Source organism: Orycteropus afer, unplaced genomic scaffold (assembly GCF_000298275.1).
Source record: "Orycteropus afer afer isolate SDZICR_OR568_19922 unplaced genomic scaffold, OryAfe1.0 scaffold00044, whole genome shotgun sequence".
NCBI classification, from domain to species: Eukaryota; Metazoa; Chordata; class Mammalia; order Tubulidentata; family Orycteropodidae; genus Orycteropus; species Orycteropus afer.
The window spans coordinates 2,959,707-2,975,438 of NW_006921631.1; the positions used below are offsets into that span (position 1 = coordinate 2,959,707).

At 38.8% G+C, this 15,732-nt stretch overlaps 1 protein-coding gene across 1 annotated transcript in view; it reads left to right on the forward strand.

Annotated features, from left to right (window-relative positions):
- The window catches only part of F5 (coagulation factor V), a 128,600-nt gene extending 115,270 nt beyond the window's left edge, over positions 1 to 13,330 (forward strand). Inside the window, exons 23-26 of the mRNA XM_007937783.1 lie at positions 1,891 to 2,035; positions 5,079 to 5,230; positions 11,218 to 11,400; positions 13,184 to 13,330. Coding sequence (XP_007935974.1) covers positions 1,891 to 2,035; positions 5,079 to 5,230; positions 11,218 to 11,400; positions 13,184 to 13,330 — 627 coding nt within the window. The remainder of the gene's footprint in view (positions 1 to 1,890; positions 2,036 to 5,078; positions 5,231 to 11,217; positions 11,401 to 13,183) is intronic.
- The last annotated feature ends 2,402 nt before the right edge of the window (positions 13,331 to 15,732 follow it).

Sequence of the window (15,732 nt, forward strand, 5' to 3'; positions counted from 1 at the left end):
AGGTTGGGCCATCCTACTTCCGTAGTGATACTGCCTCGGAAACCCAAGGAGGAGTCGCTATGAGTCGGGTTTGACTCGACGGCACATAACAACAAAACAAAATCTCATGCCTGAGGAATGACATTTCCTGCTGGATCTTCTGGGAGCTCAGCCAGGGTTATTCCTAATGACCCAGTCATATTTGCCCTCACTCCTCCCATTTCCATCCTAAACCCCTACCCCAAATGACTCCTGAATGCAAAGGAGTCCCTCTATCGTTATTATACTAATCATCTTGAATCTATTTCCATTTATTTTCTTTGTAAATCCTTACTATTTTCTAGTGACACATAAAGGTCCTTGGTTCATTCCTGGGTTTCAGCAGCCAGTTTTATTTAAGGAGCTCTGGTGACATAGTGAATAAAGCATTTGGCTGCTAACCAGAAGGTCAGCAGTTCAAATCCATCAGCTGCTGCACAGTAGGAAGATGGGGCAATCTACTTCCATAAAGATTTACAGCTTTGGAAACATAATGAGGGTCACTATGAGTTGAATTAACTCGATGGCAGTGAGTTGAGTTTAAAAAGAAATTACTATTTCTAGTAATGAATTATTTGTAACATACCTTAGAATGGGTCATGAAAATCTTAAGTCATGGTTCTCTCTAATCAATATTGGAGAGACAACACACATGGTAGTTAGAATCTATAGTTTAAAAATTTTTACATGTGTATACATGAGGGATACTGGTGTGTTTATTTGTTTATGTGCTTTGATTTTGATATCAGGGTGATCAAAATCAAAGAGTACAAACAAATAAACCCACCAGTACACCACCACAGCTCCTTATCAGGGTGATATGTCATAAATAAATTGAGAAGCAGTCTTCTCCTGTTCTATTTTCTGCAAGAAGCTGTGTATAATTGGTATTAAATCTTCTTTAAATGTTGGTAGAATTCACCAGTGAAACCATCTGGGCCTGAATATTTCTTTTGGGGAATATTTAAGTTACAATTTCGATTTCTTTAACAGTAATAGGACTACACAAATGATCAATTTCATGTTGGGTGAGTCGGAATAGGTTGTGTTTTTCAAGAATTGGTCCATTTCCTCCAAATTGTTAAGTTTACATGTGCAGAGTTGTTTGCAGAATTATCTTATTCTTTTGATGTCTGCAGGATCAGTAGAAATATATTGCTGTTTCATTCCTTATTGGTAATTAACATTGCCTCTTTTTTCTTTGTCAGTCTTACAGTGTGTCCATTTTAATTGATCTTTTTAGAAAACTAGCTTTGTTTCATTGATTTTCTTTATCATTTTTATATTTTCAATTTTACTTATTTCTGCTCTTAGCCTTATTATTTCCTCTGTTCTGCTCATTTTAAGTTATGTTGCTCTTCTTTTTTAGTTTCTAAAGGTGGGAACTTAGGTTATTCATTTTGGGCTTTTCTCCTTTACTAATGTATGCATATTGTTGTTGTTTGCCGTCGAGTCGGCCCCGACTCATAGTGACCCCTCCTTGGGTTTCCGAGGCAGTATCGCTATGGAAGTAGGATTGCCCAACCATATAGTGCTATAAATTTCCCTTTCAACATGTTTAGCTGTTTCTCACAAATTCTGACATGTTGTATTATAATTTTCATTCAATTCAATCTATTCTCCTTAGTTTCCCTTGAGTCTGCTTATGTCTATTTTATATATAATGTTCACAGTTGTTAGTTGTACTTAACAGGAAGAATAGAATATGCCATCTTTCCAGAAATGGAAGTCTCCCCAATTATTTTTTAAGACCAAATTGATTTGATCAGGTTACATGAGAACTTAATATTGCAATATTGATATTAAATTGTTTATTATGAAATCACTTTAGAGAAAATTGTTTTATAACTAAGCCTTTCTGTTTTCTTCTAGTATTTTGTTGGCAATTCAGATGCCTCTACAATAAAAGACAACCAGTTTGACCCACCTATTGTGGCTAGATATGTTAGGATATCTCCAACTAAATCCTATAACAGACCTACCCTTCGATTAGAACTGCAAGGTTGTGAGATTAATGGTAAGGAACAAAGATGCATTATTTTCTTGCTACCACTCACAGAATTAAGATTTGGGAGATGTGGGAAAATGGATACAATTTTTAGTTCTCTTTAGTGACCTCGGCTGCTAGAAAAACCCCTGCAAAACAGAGGTCTCACTCAGGTAAATTATAACTGTAATCTAGACTGAGATTATTTCAACCAGCTAGACAGCTGGCACCTCCTATATGAACACCTCCTGTATGCCTTCATTATATGGACACTCTTCTGCCCCTGCAAGGAAGGGCCTTAGCTTAGAATCACCTTCAGCAGACCATTTTCGATAAGTACTACCTGAGAGTCAAATTAGGCTTTTATCTTCCAACGTCCTCCAGATCACTCAGACTTTAATGTAATGAAAGTAGCTGAAAGAAAACAAATACAAGCTTGACTAAAGACGTAATGGACTTTGCTGTAAAAACAAAGTCCTGCTACATGCTACAACATGGATAAACCTTGAAATCATTAGTGAAATATTTCAGTTATGAAAGGACAAACTTTATGTGGTCCCACTTATATGAAATAGGCAAATTAGTATAGAGACAAACATTTATGTGGGTAAGTAGTTACAGGTGGCGAGAGGGAGGGGTGAATGAGGAGTCTTAGCTCAGGGGGTTCTGAGTGCCTGTTAATGGTAGTAGAATAATTTGGAAATGGACAGTGGTGATGGTTGCACAACATAATGAATGTCACTGAAAGGTACCTGTGAAAAATGTTGAATTGACACATGGTTTGTTGTATATACTGTTACCACAATAAAACAGTTTTTTAATGGAAAAAAAAAAAAAAAGGAAGTAGCTAGCAACATTGTTGGCGTCTATTAGGCATACAGTGAATATTCTTGAAATCTAAAATTGCTTCCCAAGTTCCTGAAGCTGTGATTATACTTGGCATTTTACCCTGTGTAAGTATCCAAGCCTTTTTTTTTTTATTGTAAGCTGCCATTTTTCAGGGGCTATAATTAACTTGTGGTATAAATATAGCCAAGTAATCATATGGCTATAATACAGCCATCATATAACATATATGATAAACATGTTGTTGTTGTTGTTATGTGCCGTTGAGTGGGTCCTGACTCTAGCAACCCTTCCTTGGGTTTCCGAGGCAGTATCACTATGGAAGTATATTGCCCAACCTTCCTTCTGAGGAGTGGCTGGTGGGTTTGAACCACCAGCCTTCTGGTTAGCAGTCAAGTGCTTTAGGCACTACGCCACCAGAGCTCCCTATGATAAACATACATAACATAATATAAACATCATATAACAATGATGTTTAAGAGTCTCATCAATTATTCTACTTCTCTGACTCTTAAATAAGTGCTTTCCAATATTTTTCACTTCAAAGCACATACAGAAAAGAGTTTTGTTTAGTGTTTCTGGGATAAAAGAATGAGCAATTGACCCAGGGGCTTGGCTGGCCCAACTGTCCTAGGGCTGGAGCGGGGAGGGAGTCATACACAGGCACACCTGAAACTGGCTGTGGCACACCTTTTGGGAGCTGGAGTACCTTCTCTCAGGGTGGCGGGAAGACGCCATGACTCACAGTGGAAAAAGTAGCTGAACCCTGGAATCAGTTTCTTATCAACCAGATAATGGCACAGTATACCCTTAACATTCATGAGAGATATGAAGATGAGCATTTTGGCAATGTTCAGATAGCAGTGGTATTTAACATTTCCTATGTAAAATGCAGATTTTGTACAGCTCCATAAACCATTATTTGTTTGTCTTCATATGGTATATAGTGTAAATGGTAGATTTGTTCAAGTCATAGAGTCAAATAAAAACAAACCCATTGACATGGAGTTGATTTATCTCATAGTGACCTCTCAGATGACAGAATGGAAGCAGACTGCCTCATCTTTCTCCCTGGGAGTGATTGGTGGGTTTGAACCACCAGCCTTTTGATTAGCAGCCCAATGCTTTAACCACAGTGCCATAAGAGCTCCTTCCATAGAGTCAAGCTACCCTAAAGCTACCCTAAAATGTGACATTTAACTGTTAATATATCTAAGACATCTATTTTCTTCAGAAGAAACATTACTTTAAAAAAAAAAAAAAAGTCTCTTCCTTTCCTTGATATGCAGAAGCCTTACTTTTCTTTGTGTGTTGTTTTTGTTTTCATGGAGAAAATAAAGTGCTACCACTTTAAGAAATTGCTTCATGATTTACCAAAGAGAACAAAGTCTCACAGAGACAAGCATGATAGGCAGTCAGCGAGACTTGCTCTCTAGATCTGTTTCTTATGCTCATAGATCAGGCTTGCCACCTATGAAGTTCAAATTCATGCCTTGGCAAAATTCCAGCGTGCATAACATGAATCACTCTTAAAGGGTTGAAAAAGAAAATATTAAATGGTGACTACCAATGGTCTACCATATTTTTTTCTCTGTAGCTTTTATTAGAAAAAGAAACTGAGTATGTTTTCAGATGGATTGGTAGTTTAATAGTGTTGGTAGCATAGTGCCTAAGGCACTTGACTGCTAACCAGGAGGCTGGCGGTTCAAACCCACCAGCCACTCCTCGGAAGGAAGGTTGGGCAATCTACTATCCCTAGTGATACTGACTCAGAAACCCAAGGAGGGGTCGCTATGAGTCCTCGGGGTCGATGGCACATAACAACAACAAACAACATACCTCAAAGCAAAGACCAAAGGTGCCATGCCGTTTCAGGTCATGACTCTTAAGGAGAGAAGTGAGTTTGGATGTTTAGAACATGCAGTTGATGTCAGACTGCCTGGGCCCAAATTCAGTGTCTAATTCTTCTAGCTGTATTACTTTACAGAAGTTTCTTTCTCTTCCTGAGCTTTTGACTTTCTCATTTGTAAAGTGGGGGAAATTACAGGCATTAACTAATACATTTAAAGCTTGTAATTTTGACACTTGGATTCATTAATAATCATTGTGGTGGTTGTTTTTGTTGTTACTTGGTGGTAATATTACCTCTTATCTCCTGTACAGTACAAAATGGCATGCAGGGCATGTAGGTGGTGCATTATTAATTACATTACTTTTCTCTTGACAGGCTGCTCTACACCACTCGGTATGGAAAGTGGAAAGATAGAAAACAAGCAAATCACAGCTTCCTCATTTAAAAAGTCTTGGTGGGGAGATTACTGGGAACCCTGGTATGCCCGGCTCAATGCCCAGGGCCGTGTGAACGCCTGGCAAGCCAAGGTGAAGTAGCCCCTGTGAATGGAGTTCTAGCAGCCCTACAAAACAAAGGCCTTTTATACAGGGAAAATGTGTGTGGGGAGGGGTGTGGGGGTAGGCAGGAAGCAGGTGTATTGTATCCTGCTTCTGCAGATTAAAATTCTAGGTTCCAAAATCTAGAATGTCTGCTGACATTATAGTTTTAGCTTTAATCTTTGGCTGAAAGAGAAGTCATTTATCATCTCTGTGGTTCTTGGTCTGGCCTTAATTTAGAGCAGGGATTAGCAAGGACTAGATAGTAAATATTTTGTTTTGTGGGCCATACATTCTCTCTCATAACTACTCAACTCTGCCATTATAGCAGGAAAGCAATCATAAACAACGTAAATGAGTGAGCATGGCTGTGTTCCAATAAAACTATTTACAAAAAAAATATATATATATATGTGGCTGAATTAATTTGGCCCAGGGACAGTAATTTGCCTACTCCTGATTTAGACACTTTACTTTAGTGATAAACAAATGATTTAGAATTGCAACATCTTCTCTTCTTTTTATTCCCCTCCATTTAGCAATATCTTTTTATTTTCTTAAGAAAAAAATCCAAACTCACTGCTGTCGAGTCATTTTCCGACTCATAGCGACCCCTCCTTGGGTTTCTGAGGCAGTATCACTACAGAAGTAGATTGCTCAACCTTCTTTCCAAGAAATGGAAATGCCAGCCTTCTGGTTAGAAGTCAAATGCCTTAACCCATTTAAATTCTTTTGTTCCCATTTTTTTTCAATGCATTTTTTTTTGTTTGTTTGCAATGTTCCCTCCCCTCCCTTCCCACCCTGGGAAACCAACAAAGTTTCCTTCCATATATAAACCTTTCCTTGACCCTCTACAACAATGAACTAATACTATATTTGTCCTTCCATGATTGACTTATTTCACTCATCATAATGTCCTCCAAGTTCATCCATGTTATACGGTGTTTTGCAGACTCTACATTATTCGTTAGTGCTACATAGCATTCCATTATGTGTATGTACCATAGTTTGGTCATCCACTCTTCCATTGATGGGCATGTAGGTTGTTTCCATTTTTTTGCTATTGTAAATAGTGCTGTGATGAACATGAGTGTGCATATATCTGTTCCTGTCTTGGCTCTCACCTCTCTAGGATATATACCTAGTAATGGGATTGCTGGGTCAAATGGTATCTCCAATTCCTGCTTTCTAAGGAATCACCATATTGCTTTCCACAGTGGTTGTATCACTTCACAGTCCCACCAGCAGTGTACTTTTTTTTTTTTTTTTTTTGAGATATTTGTAACATCCCTTGAGATAATTTAAGGCATGCTAAAATGCTGTAAAACCAGGGTTATAAATCAGTGGTCTAAGTTTAATAAAGGAGCTCTGGTGCTGTAAGTGCCTAAGGCATTTGACTGCTAACTAGAAGAGGTTATATTGTTCCAATATTACCCATAAAATAATTCAGGTGATTTAATTTTAGAGTAATTATTAATGTTGTTGTTAGGTGCCATCGAGTTGGTTCTACTCATATTGACCCTATGCAGTACAGAACAAAGCACTGCCCAGTCCTGCCCCATCCTCACAGTCATTGCTGTGTTTGAGCCCATTGTTGCAGCCACTGTGTCAGTCTGTCTCGTTGAAGATCTTCCCCTTTTTCACTGACCTCCACTTTACCAACATGATGTCCTTCTCTAGGGGACTGGTCCCTCCTGATAACATGTCCAAAGTGAGTGGGATGAAGTCTTACCATCCTCGCTTCCAAAAAGCATTCTGGTTGTACTTTTTCCAACAAATGTGTTTGTTCTTCTATCAATCCATAGTATATTTGATATTCTTTGCCAACACCATAATTCAAAGCCATCATTCTTCTTTGGTTTTCCTTATTCCTTGTCCAGTTTTCACATGCGTATGAGGTGATTGAAAATGCCTGGCTTGGGTAAGGCACACACTTTAGTTCTTCACATGACATCTTTGCTCTTTAATGCTCTTTAATGCTTTAAAGAGCTCTTATGTGACAAATGTAATAGATCATTTAATTTCTTGACTGCTGTTTCCCTGGGTGTTGATTGTGGTTCCAAGTAAAAATATTAATAGTTGAGTCCTTTTTGTTTCACTCTTCAGCTGGCCTAAGAGATTAGAATGGCAGATGTAGATACCTACACTCCAATTGCCTATATTCTACGTAGACTCCATGGTCCTATCTTTAATGTAGGCCACTGAAAGAAAAAGAGAAACATGGTGATTGTGAACTACATGGAAGAGCTTGGATCTCACTCCCTGACAGTTTGGGAACTGATGTCTGTGCTTTAAAACTCATTTCTGGCCCATTATAGAATCATAGAATATTAGAATGACAGGAGGTTTTGCAAAACAGCGAGTCCAGACTTTTACTTTCATGTCTAAACACACAAGAGGTTAAGTAATTTTAGTTTAATATGTGGCAGAACGAGGACTGGAGCCCCATTCTCCTGAAAAGCAGACCAATGCTCCTTCCACCATTTCAGGCAGCTCAAATACCTCATTCTGAAATTTTTCAGAGGGGGAAACTGAGGCCCAGGTAAGTTAAAATAATAATGTGTTATATGATATTTATATACTTTTATAATAATGTAAATAAAATAGCAAAAAGTTAAAGAGAGAGGATGCCATCCAATTCTTTCCCAAATGACCTTTTTAGACCTGTTCATGGTATAGCCTTGACACCCCCACCCCTTATTTTACAGCATTTTATATTTTCTGGTGTTTATATAGTTTGCTGTCAGTCTTTGTGAAAAAGACCCCAAAGATGAAGTGCTAATTTTAATTTTTAACTCTGTCGTTTTAAAACTTGGACTACTAGATTAGAAATGGGAGCTCTGGTAGCATAGTGCCTAAAGCACTTGACTGCTAACCAGAAGGCTGATGGTTCAAACCCACCAGCCACTCCTCTGAAGGAAGGTTGAACAATCTACTTCCGTAGTGATACTGCCTCAGAAACCCAAGGAGGGGTTGCTATGAGTCGGGCTGATTTGTCTGTACATGGCAACAACAACAGATTTGAAATCCTTGTTTTAGTTAGCCTTCCATTAGCATGAAATATCCTTAATAGGTTCTTCTTTGAGAGGCTGAAGTCTAAGCTAGACTTATGCAAGCAGACATCCATCCTTCTGTGACTGACGTGTCCATACCTCTGTTGTGCCTTCAAAAATCCTTCATTTTGTATCACTGTCCCAACTTGATTTGAAGAGACATTAAGTCACCATTCAGATAAAGTGGTAAATCTTTACAGAAATAGATTGCCCCAAGTTCCTTCTGTAGAGCGGCTGCTGGGGTTGAACTATCAACCTTCTGGTTAGCAGTCAAATGCCTTAGGCACTGCGCCACCAGAACTCCTTCTAGACATCCCTAGAAGTTGTTAAAAAAATTAACAAAAAAGTCTCTAATATGATCATTTGATTGGTTTTTTAAATACACATATCATGTGAATATATGCATATATATACACATATATGTGTGTGTACATACACACGCAAACACATGCATATGGGTGATGTTGAGAAAACACATTTCAATATTCATTATTTCATATAGAGTTGAATGTGACTACATGGAGCATAATGGAGCTCTGGTGGTGCAGTGCCTAAGGCATTTGACTCCTAACCAGAAGGCTGGTAGTTCAAACCCACCAGCTGCTCTGTGGAAGGAAGATGAGGCAATCTACTTCCATAAAGATTTACCACCTCAGAAACCCAGTGGGGGTTGCTATGGGTTGGAATCAACTCGATGGCAGTGAGTTTTTGAATTTATGGAACATAATAAATCTCCCAAAGTGAAAATTCATCTCACATAACTCCAAAACTCATTGTCCTTCTGATCCCCTTTCTCCAAGTACAAATCACCAAGTGTTTTTAGATCAATTCTAAAGCATCTTGTTAGGCCAGAGACATGACAATCACAGTGCAATATATCAAGCTTTGGGTGTGGATTTATCAGGTTTCTCAAATACTATATTTTTTTAAATACCAGCAAAGAAGAAATTGGACTAGTTTTCCTATTTGACATTAACAGTGGCAAGAAAAGAATAGTTGGGGTTTTCTCAACTATAAAGACCTTCTTATAACCAATAGTATTTGCCTTTGTGCATTCGGTCTTCTTCAGAGGTAGAACGAGAAACAGCAATAAACATGTGCTGGGGCCTTGTTCATGGAATTGGTGATGCCACCCCTCTGGCCTGGTTTTATGTTCACAAGAGTACTCTTAGTAGATGTAGTGTTTTTGTTTTAGTATATTTGTTAGCCAGGCCACAATATTGTAGGCCTGAGCCCCTGAAAGTAAATAAATATAATTCAAGACTACTGTTGTTGTTCCGTCAAGTCAATGCCAACTCATAGTGACCCATGTGACAGACAGGGACTGCTCCATAGGGTTTCCTGAGCTATAATCTTTACAGTAGCAAATTGCCAGGTCTTTTCTCACACAGAGTCATAGGTGAGTTTGAACCACCGACCTTTCAGTTAGGAGCCAAGCGCTTAACTCCTGCAAGACTATGAAAGAGCTAAAACTGTGCAATATAGTATTGTGTACACAGTATAGTATTGTGTACATTTACTTTAATACTTGAACTTGGAGAGGGCTTAAGAAAGAATTATTTATAGATGAAATAATATGATGTCTATGGGTTCCTTCAACATAACTTCAGAGTGGGCAGTCGGTGAGAGGAAAGATGAGACAAAATTGGTTATGTATTTGTTGATATTCTTGAAGCTGTAATGGGCGTACAGGGTTCATGTCTTAGTTATCTAGTATTGCTACAACAAAAATACCACAAGTGTGTGGCTTTAACACAGAGAAATTTATTTTCTCACAGTTTTAAACCAATAAATAAATAACCAAACTCACTGCCAATGAGTCAATTCTGATTCATAGTGACCCTATAACTCCTCGGAAGGAAGATGGGGCAATCTACTTCTGTAGTGATACTGCCTCGGAAACTCAAGGAGGGGTCGCTGTGAGTCGGGGCCGACTCGACGGCACGTAACAACAACAACAACAACAGGTCAGAATACACTGGTCTGAATGGGTTTTCAAGACTATAATCTTTAGGGAAGCAGACTGCCTTATCGTTCTCCTGCAGATCACCTGTTGTATTCAAACTTTTCAGTTAGCTAGAAATTGGAATTCAGGGTGCTGGCTGTAGGGGAAGGGGTTGTTCTTTCTCTATCAGCTCTGGAGGAAGGTCCTTGTCTCTTCAGCTTCTGCTTCTTGGTTCCTTGGAGATCTCCAGGTGTCTTGACATCTGTTTTACCATCTCTCTCCTTTGTAGCTTGTTTTAATCTCTTCTATGTCTCAAAAGACACTAACTCAAGACACACTCTACATAAATCCTATCTTGTAACAAATACAACCCATTCCCAAATGGGATTATAACCACAAAATAGATGTTCAGATTTACAACACATATTTTTTGGAGGACACAATTCAATCTATAGGTGTTCATCTGTGTTTTTGCATGTTTGAAACTTTCTAAAATAAAAAATTAGAGAGAAAGATGCCATCCTATTCTTTCCCAGATGACCCTAAACAATAGCTTCATAGTATTTAAACAAACTTGCTTAAGAAAATGATATTTACAGATAATTTAGCAGTTTAATATATTTTCTTAAGTAAAATTCATTCTTTCATTCCTTTAACAAATATTTATTGAACACCAACTGTGTGCCATGCATTATGGTAAAAACCAGGGCATAAAAATAATAACCCTCTTCCCTCAAAAAGTAGGGGTATAAACACATTTTTTTAAAAAAATGTATAATGTGTGGTAAATTTGCCAAAAAAAATTATACATGTGCAACAAACACAAAGGGATCAGGGAAGACTTCATGGAGACAGTGACTCCTAAAGGATGAGATGGTAAAGAAATCCTTTTAAACTCTGAGCAGTTCTGAGTATGTTGGTCTAAAAAAAACCCAGAGGTCTTAACAGCTGCCTTCCATGTGTTTTTATCATTCTCATAGGCAAACAACAACAAACAGTGGCTACAGATTGATCTCCTCAAAATCAAGAAGATAACTGCGATTGTGACACAGGGCTGCAAGTCTCTGTCCTCTGAAATGTTTGTGAAGAGCTATGCTATCCACTACAGCAACCAGGGAGTGGAATGGAAACCTTATAGGCAGACATTCTTCATGGTGGACAAGGTACGGGGTGTCAGCTTGGCAAAAGGAAAGCAATTTGAAAACTGTGCTGTGATGAGAATAATGACATCTTACTTTGACAAAAATACACTGACTAGCACCACATCTCTTAGTCTTCTAATTAATAGCTCTGCAAGCACCTGGTTTTGGGACAAGAACCATACTATGTACATCTCTGCTTTGACTGAGCCACCTGTGACATAGAAAAAACAGGGCTTGGCACCCTTTCATTCTGGTTTGACCCCCTGCTGAGAGCTTGCATTTCCATCCCAGATATACTGAATCAGAATCTACATTTTATCAAAATCCCAAGTGATCTTAAGAATCACCTGGAGATCTATGAGACTCACTGGGGATCTTGTTAAAATGAAAGATTATGATTTAGTATGGGTGGGGTGGAAATGCAAATTCTCAGCAGGGTTCAAACCAAAATAAACTGATTTGAAGCCCTGAGAATAAAACACCAGGGGAGGTGTAAGGCTTAATTAGCTCTGACTAGGAAAGATGATAAAGGGGTCCAGAAAACCTTCCATTATGAAATAATACCATACAAACATTACCTTTAATACTTTTCATTCATGAACAATCAAATATCCAAGCCCTTAACATTTTTGTGTTGTATTATTATTAAATAGAAAAAAATTGGTATCCTTATTGATGGGAAGACTGAATTTCCTGCAAAATTTAACTACTCAATACACTCACAAATTCTTCTACTTACTAATTATGTGGTTTCGGAATCCCATCTGAGTCAAAGCTAGGGAGAGGTGCCTGATATTCCAGGAATGGGAATGGGGCTGAAGCCAGTAAGAACAGCACAGGAAAAAAGAGCTACTATTTATTGAGTGTTCACCATGTGCCCATTATTTATCTGTGTTAATGAATTTGAACCAATTTCTCTCTTTTAAATCCCTGATTTATTTTTATTTGTCTGGTTTTGTTTCTTGCACTGTTCACTTCACCAGGAGGTGCTCATAGCAGGATAAGCACCATTATTTTTGTCAAAAATTAACGCTGATTTAGCTTCTGCTGTGGCATAGTGCCTAAGGCATTTGACTGCTAACCAGAAGGCTGGCGGTTCAAACCCCCGAGCCACTCCTCAGAAGGAAGGTTGGGCAATCTACTTCCGTAGTGATACTGCCTCAGAACCCAAGGAGGGGTCACTATGAGTCAGGTTCCACTTGACGACAGTGAGTTTGTTTTTTGATTTGGTGTGTAAATCTTAGGGAATTTGCTAAAGATGAAAAAAAAAAAACATAAAACATCATTTAGTTTGCGATACAGGGCATATGCCTAATCACATGGTCACATTTCATTTAGAACGTTGGCAGTAGTTAACCATTTATTGGTGCCCACCATCTGGCACTTACTAGGCACTTGACATATGATTACAAATATTTTTTAGTCTTTCCAGCAACTTTTGGGAGGTAAAATTTTATTATCCCCATTTCCCCAATGAGCAAAGGGAAAATCAGAGAATATAAGTAACTTGCTCAAAATCACACAGCTTCAGAGTCGCTTAGGGGAGAGATGGGTTTCTGGCTGCTCCTTAGCACCATGTGAAATTCCTTGATTCTTTACTTTTCCCTAATTCAGTTCCACTGGTGATGTGATCCTAAAGAGGTCTGACTGGCATTTGATTTCATAATTGATTTGGGGACCATCTTTGTGTTGTACGTGTTCTTTGATGCCCTCAATTCGAACAAAAAGGATAAAAGAAACTCGTTTGTAAGTTTTTTGTACCCATTATGTTATCATCAAAAATTTTCTCATATTTTGCTTTCAGATTTTCAAAGGAAATACTAATACCAAAGGACACGTGAAGAACTTTTTCAATCCACCAATCATTTCCAGGTTTATCCGCATCATTCCTAAAACATGGAATCAAAGTATTGCACTTCGCCTGGAACTCTTTGGCTGTGATATTTACTAGAATTTTATATTCAAAGGGGAAGGGCTCCCTAAGGCTGCAAACCTCTTAGAGTTGACAATGTATTTTATAGCTATTTTAATGTTAACAATTTTCTAATATTTCTCTTTTTTTCTATTAGGGAATATAATTTTATATAGAAACTTTTATAATGTAACACCTCGCTAACATTAAATGAAATGATGGCTATTATTTCTACATTAATTTGAATACACATGGGTAAATACCAGGAACCAACAACAACAAAAAAATGGCTTTTCTTTTACAATGATTAAAAGTGCTTGCAGTAATATTCATGTGGTTAACACGTTTTATTATATCTCTTTAAAATCTTATATAGATATTAGTAAAAGAGATGTTACCATTGTAAACCAGTTACTGACCTAGATGTCCCTGGGTGGCACAAATGGTTAAACACTCTGCTACTAAGTGAAGGGTCGGAGGTTTGAATACACCTAGAGGCACCGTGGAATAAAAGCCTGGTGATCTGCTTCTGAAAGGTCACTGTCATAGAAAACCCTATGGAGCACAGACCTCAGCTAAGCACATGGTGGTAGGCCATTGGCTACTAGTTAGACCTAGATAGCTTTCATGCCTTTATTTTTCTTTTGTCAAGCAAGAATTTTCAGTTGGTTGCTTTCCTTGACAGTGAAGAGAGTAACAGTCTTACTCTATGAAACTATGAGTGCTTAAAATATCTTCTCCTGCCTTTATGACAATGATTTTCCTGACCCTCCACGTGACCTTCCATGAGTAAAGATACAAGTAAGCCATTTTCTGGTGGACTTATGAATCTGGCCTGTTCCCCCTTGGGACTGATTGCACATATTGATGTTCAAGTTTCAGGGCCACTATCCCTGTAGATGGTGATACCTCATCTTCTGTGCTTTGGACATGTTATGAGGAGGGATCAGCCCCTGGAGAAGGACATCATACTTGGTAAAGTAGAGGATCAGCAAAAAAGAGGATCCTCAATGGGATGGGTTGACACAGTGGCTGCAGCAGTGGGCTGAAACACAGCAACGATTGTGAGGATGGCGCAGGACCAGGCAGTGTTTGGTTATGATGAGCATAGGGTCACTATGAGTCAGATCTGACTGGATGAAACCTAACGTGAGCAAGACCTGTAACAGAACCAAAATAATCACGAGAGAACTGAACATGTAATCTTAGTTTCATTCTAGCAGGCACTACATGACAGGCACATTGTTTCAAATCATAGGTTCACCTAAGAGAAAGCTAGCACCCGTGAAACAGAATAGTGGGACTGATGGCCAAATGCAGATGTTCCTGTTAGAACTGACCTGGCCAAACAGGCAGTTGAAATTTGCTTTCAGTGCTTTTCTCTATAGAGCCAACCTCTTCCTCTCATCTTCCTCCAGCAACTTTTGCTTGTAGATCTTCCTTCCCTGGGACCTTGACACTGGATGACTATAAATATTGTGGGACTGGCTTTCTAAATCATATGGAATAAATAGTCACTATGGTGGTGTAGTGCCTAAGGCATTTGACTTTACACTGGAAGACTGGAGGTTCAAACTCACCAGCCACTCCTCGGAAGGAAGGTTGGGGAATCTACTTCCATAGTGATATTGCCTCGGAAACCCAAGGAGGGGTCGCTATGAATCAGATCCAACTCGATGGCAGTGGGTTTGGTTTGATATTTAGGCTCTGATGGCATAGAGGGTAAGGCATTTGACTGCTAACCAGGAGGTTGGTGGTTTAAACCCACCACCTGCTCTGCGGAAGGAAGAATGGGCTATTTTCATAAAGATTTACTGCCTTGGAAACCCAAAGGGGGTCACTATGAGTCAGAATACACTCAAAGGCAATGAGTTTGGTTTGATTGAGTTATTTGGTTTATCTATTTTTGTATAACAAACCATCCCAAAATTTGATGCTCAAAGCAACCACCATTTTATTATTTCTCACTAATCTGTGGGTTGACTGGACCCAGCCATTCTGCCCCATGTGATTTTGGCTGGGGCTGAAGCCATTAGAGGTTGGAATGTCTAAGATGGCTCCCTTACATATTTGGCTGTTTGGTGAGAATGGCTAGATGGCCCAACTCAGCAGTAGGCTGAACTGAAATGAACTGGTTCAAAGCCCTGGTTTGACCCAGACCTTGAATAGGACACTGGATATGTATTAGGCAATCTGTTCAGAACCCCAAAGAAACAGACTGGGATAAGAATCAGTGAAAACCAGGAATGGAGAAGTGCTTTTAGAGCTATGTGTTTAAATTCAGGACCCTGTAAGCTCTCCCCTGGATATAGTGTAATATTGACTTACTCATCAACCTCCCTCCATCCCCTGCACCATGCTTATCAATCCAGAGTGTTTAGTAGGTCAACAGAAACAAATAAATAAAAACAACAGCTGCCTGGATGGACCCAACAATCTGA